The 5,489-nt window shown below is 41.7% G+C and overlaps 1 protein-coding gene across 1 annotated transcript in view; it reads right to left on the bottom strand.

The window, feature by feature from the left end:
* OIT3 (oncoprotein induced transcript 3) overlaps window positions 1-3,222 on the bottom strand; it is a 31,847-nt gene extending 28,625 nt beyond the window's left edge. Inside the window, exon 1 of the mRNA XM_006170079.3 lies at window positions 2,995-3,222. Within this exon, the coding sequence (XP_006170141.1) occupies window positions 2,995-3,100 (106 nt within the window). The 5' untranslated portion in view covers window positions 3,101-3,222. The remainder of the gene's footprint in view (window positions 1-2,994) is intronic.
* Window positions 3,223-5,489: the final 2,267 nt, after the last annotated feature.

A 5,489-nucleotide genomic window follows, 5' to 3' on the forward strand; every position in this document is an offset into this window, starting at 1 on the left:
GAGTTTTAACCCACTGGGGCCGGGACGAGAACTGCTGTCGACTACGTGGGAGCCCAGCAACATAGCCATTATGCTAACTGCTGGTTCCTTTAAACAAGCACTTTTAAAAGTGCATAAATTGGGGCCAACACATGGGTTGATGGTTAGGGCATCTGGATCCCTCACGATTGACTGCACGATTTGTTTTTCAAACCACATTCTATGGCTTGAAAACCAGCAGTTGGCATAATGGCTATGTCGCTGGATTCCCATGTCGTTGACTGCGGTTTGAGTCCCAGATCCCATGGCTTAAACTCAAGCCAGGTGCATCTGCATGCGTGCCCAAGATCCTGTGAGGATAATGGAGGAGAAGGAATTGTGGTGTGTGGCCAAGCCCCCTGGAGGGTGATTTCTGGCTTTCTGTCTCTCTGTCTCTCTCTGTCTTTCTGGTGAGTGCACATGCCCTATAGCAAAAAAAAAAAGAAAAAGAAAAAAGAAAAAAAAAAGAAAAAGAAAAACATGCTGTATGAATGAATGTGTGTGTGTGCCCAAAATCTTGAAAGGAGAAATGGAGGAAAAGCGATTGCAGTGTTACCATGCCCCATGGGGGGTGGGGCGGGTGTGCTTTCTCAACTTTATTGTTTTTTCCTCTTTGTCTCCTCATCCAGTGAGTATAAAAGCCCTGTGACAAAATTTTTTTAAAACTGCATAAATCACATATACAACTTTTTTTGAGAGAGATTTTTGTTATAAGGTGTGTGTGCTCACCAGAGAGACAGAGACAGAGAGAAAGGAAACCCTCCAAGCAGTGGGGAGGGAGGGAGAGGATAATGGCCACGCTGTAATCCCTTCTCCTCCATTCTCCTCTCCGGACTTTGGGCACTCATGAATTAATATATTAATGTTGGTAAATTTAAGAGTTTATGAAGAATCTGTGAAAATAAAAAGCTCTAGGAAGCAGCAGTGGATAGAGTATTATCGTTCCTAATGCATGTGAGACTAACGATAGTGTAGGCAGAGAATTCACATTAGGGTCAACACATCTCGTAGAAGGGAAATTCAGTATCGGCAAATACTGCACAGTAATTAAATGTAGATGGACCATGATCATCAAACCTAAATAGCCTAGAAAATGTTGTGGATTCCCCAATTTCCCAATTCACATTTCAAAATCAAGTGGACTCTCAAAACTTCAGTCACATGCAGAGGAGGGAGGATATAGCCAAGTGCCAATGGCCGCTGTGAGAACATGACAGTCTGGGACAAGAAATAAAGAGGGATATTACATTTTCTGGAAAGAACACACTTGCAGGGCTCCAAGAGCAGCCCTCTTAATTCTTTAAAATGTCCCTGGGGTATCTCAACTGAGCCCCAGACTGTAGTGTCATGTCCTTTGAGGGGAACAAAAGTCCTCAGACCCTCTCTCCTCTCAGAAGAGAAAACTTCTCTCCTCTGCTCTCCCAGCTGTGGCACGCATACCACGTAAGATTTCCAGAGCAATTTCACAGGTGATTATAAATTCATAGAACTATTTGCTTCATCTCTCTGGCTCTAATTTTATAAGAAATGGTTAGATACTCAACTTTTAATGGCTTCTACAGAAACTTCCAAACCTTTCTCAATAACTTTCATGGTTTACAAAGTTTTTCCTTAAAGTGAACCATCATTTCTCAAGCTAGTAAAGCTCACTTCCTCTCCTGCTATAGGGACATAGAGTGCAAAGAGGAGAAATCTATTCACTGTCTTTTATAAATAAATTAGAAATATACGTGTGTGTGTGTGTGTGTGTATGTTTGTAAAAAGTTAACCACTGGATATTTTCTGACTTTTTAAAAGTTAAGCATTCTGTATGTTCTGATAGTAAATGTGCCCATTCCACTTCAGCCCCCTTTAATGAATGAATTTAATTGAATCCTTTAATCATCTGGGCACCAGTGTTAAATGTCCTTTTCAGTCTCAGTTTTGATCCTAAACTGCTGATATGTACTCCTCAACGGAAGGGTTTAAAAAGCACTGCTCGGTTGATTCCTTTCGGTCATCGGCCTGCCAGAGGATCCTCAGCGGGTTACTAGGACTCCCGCCAGCCAGCGCGGTGCCAGCCGTCCGTCCCTGCGGCTCCCTCCACTGGCCACCCCGCGCAGCGCAGCAGAGGGCAGAGTCTGCGTCCCAGCCTTTCACCCGGAGGTCTAGCCCAGCAACCCTGGGGTGGCCCGCCTTTCCACCGGAATGGCCCCCGTCCTTACTTCTCCCTCATTGTTTGTCCTTCTTACTCACCTCTCTGCCTCCCCGTTCCCCAACTCCTCTCCTTTCCCGCCCTCTGTCTTCTTTTCGCTCTTTTCTCCTTCTCTCCCAGAGCCAACCCCCAAAGTCTCCCTCTTTATCTTCTGCTTTATCCTACGCTTTTGGCCCTAGAAGTTCTGGAAGAACTGGGGCGAAAGGTTTGGGGAAAGGTGAAGATATGGGGGCAAAAGGAGAGGATACTGGAGGTACTAGGAGAATGAGCCCAAAAAGAGAGTGGGAAGGACGGGGCTTGTGCAGAATGTCCTATTTTCAGATGTTAAGACCAGTGGGCTTAGTTTATCCAGATCATGCCCTCTGGAGGACGGAGCTTTCAGTGCCTTACATTCATTAGAAAACAACCCCCACCCCATCCTCAACTCTAAAAATCATCTCTTTTTTTGTAGTTCTTAAAAGTTTGGACTATAAAAGTGCCTAGACTATAAAGAGGTTATAATTCCTTCTACACATTCTCCAGGAAATATTTAACTTGTGGAAAGCTGCTGCATATGGCCTGTTTCTGGAAATTTGGGTGTCCAGGCAAGAGGCTAAATGGAATATATAACAGAAATTGTCTGAAAATATATTTTTAAAAAAATTTCATAGGTTATCCTTGTTTTTACACAAGTCTACAACCAATATTTAAGGTACTGGATCTAATTCATAATAATCTATACATAATAGCAAACTGTAACGACAAAAAATGCATTTGTGCCAAGTGCTTGACACGAGACTCACCCATTGGTGACACAGGGGTGACTGTGATGAAGAGGCAGGTGAGAAGCAGGAACTGTGGCATCTTTCTGGACCAACAACCCGAAACGGACTGGAAAATCCTCTTCATATCAGTTCTCCTTTGTCCCCTTCTTTTTCAAGCACTCCCCCCCAAAGGCCTCTAGGCTTTTATGAAGAAAGACTTTATCAGTACTGGTCAGAGTTTTATCAGAGGAAGAGGATGAGTGGGATAAGGTGTCGATTCCTCTGGCCTTGGCCCCAGCTAGAAGAACTGCTTTAACTGTCAACAGGGTTATTTTATTGATATTCTTCTTTAGGGAAAAAACCCTCATCCTCCTATTGTTTTCTCTCAAGAATTCCCTGCAACAAAACCTCCAGTATCTTATCCAAAAGGGAATTGTAAATGAGGGCCATCCCCTCCTGTCAAAATCTTGTTTTGTGATTTCTAGGAACTGATTTCATGATGTTGCGGATCTGGCACTGCATGCTAAATGAGAATGGGATTCAGTCAGACTGTCGGAGCTGGTCATGAGGAGATGTCTTGGTCAGATGGCTAGGGAGTTTACGAGAGCACAGACTAAAGCAGTTAGACCAGGTGTGGAATGAGGAGCGTGGTCTGTTGTAGCAAGCTCCCAAGTCTGTTTTAACATGGCCTTTGACCTCAAAACTTCCTAAAGGAACAGGAAATAAGAATGAAATCTTTTGTTTTTCCCATCTCAAAAGTTTTTAATAGTGCCTTTCTTCCCCAACCTTCAAAATGGTTTAGTGGTATTTCTTTCATGAATTCGCACATTAAGATAGGATTAGGAACTTAAAATGAGGAACTACTTATTAACAACACTCTGGAAAGTTACATATCAGAATGTAGTAGAGTTTTACTTTTAGACAAAAGAGGGAACACCTAGGAACCTATATTTCACGAGCCTCTAGACGTAGCCTTAGTAATCTCAGGTTTGGAGTTCTCTAGCTCCCTGACATTTGAGTGTTTTGGACATCTGAGAATTAGCAAGTACTATTAATGAAGATACTGTGAAGGAGAAGGATGAAAAGAGTCAAGAAAATTGTTTTTCAAAAATATATTAAACCAGAGTCTGTGGGAAATCAAAAGTTTTCTCTCGCATTCTGACTTAGACCTAATACTTTGGACGTCTCGTATTTCTGCACACCCTCACTTAAGTTACTTTTCCTCAGAACCAAATTTCTAGTGACTGGGAAAGGAATACTGTCTTTGGGAAGTAGTCATTAAAATGGTCTTCACACGATTTTTTTTTTTACTAATCTCAGTGGCATTCAAATTATTGTGGCCTCTTTCCTCCTAAGGGTGGCAGTTCAATTAAACATTAGTACTTACTAATGTTTAATAAGGGGCCACGTTCATAACTGGTTTTCAACAGTGAATAAGATAAAAATGGTCTTTGTGAACATAGAATTTACAGTCCAGCAAGGAATATCCATTGATCTAAATTTTTTTTTTTTTTTTGTAGAGGTTTTTGCTATAGGGCGCGTGCGCTCGCCAGAAAGACAAAGAGAGACAGAGAGACAGAAAGCGAGAAATCACCCCTCAGGGAGGATGGCCACGCCACAATCCCTTCTCCTTCATTCTCCTCTTGGGATCTTGGGCACGCACGTACACACGCCAGGCGTGAGTTTAAACTGCTGGGTCTGGGACTTGAACCACGGTCGACTACATGGGAGTCCAGTGACATAGCCGTTATGCTAACTGCTGGTATCAAAATTTTAATAGACTCTTTTATCACTAAAGTAAGTGAAACGTAGGCAATTTGATCATTAGCTTAAATTGTGGTTTGATGGCAGCAAAGGGTGACTCTGGGCCTGCCTCATTGCAGGGTAGTGCTGCTCAGAGTCAGTGCTTTTAACAGAAAAACAAAACCTCACAACTTCCTGTCCCCAAGAAGCCATCTGAATGCTTCATATGTGTTGCAGAGAAACAGAGGACGTGTGCATGAGATAAACCCAGACTGGCTGCCAGGATTGATTGCTAGAGTCAAGGACTTTTACCAGATAGCCCTTTGGTTCTGTAAACAAGAATTCCCAGGATGGCAGGATTTTTCCCTCCCATTTAAATTTTTTCCTTTTTAGTTGACCTGCCATTTCATTTTTAACTTTTTATTACAAAAATTTCAAACATATACAAAAGTAGAAAGAATGATAATGGATATCCAGCTGTAATATTTACTAACATTCTATCAATCTCATTTCATTTATATATTTGTATGCATTTCTAATATATAGTCTTTCTTTTTTACAGATAACCATTATAACTATGCCAATTAGCAATAATTCCTTAATATATAATACCAGTCTTCCTTTTTTTTACTGATTAGCATATAACTATGCAAATTAGTAATAATTCCTTAATATCTAATACCCAGTCCATATTTTTAAAAGTCTTTTTGCTAGAGGGCACATGTACTCACCAGCAAGACAGGAGTGGGGGGTAGTAAGAAAGCACTCCCCATAGGGCAGTCCCTTCTTCA

The sequence above is a fragment of the Tupaia chinensis genome, unplaced genomic scaffold, assembly GCF_000334495.1.
Source record: "Tupaia chinensis unplaced genomic scaffold, TupChi_1.0 Scaffold148012_1, whole genome shotgun sequence".
NCBI classification, from domain to species: Eukaryota; Metazoa; Chordata; class Mammalia; order Scandentia; family Tupaiidae; genus Tupaia; species Tupaia belangeri.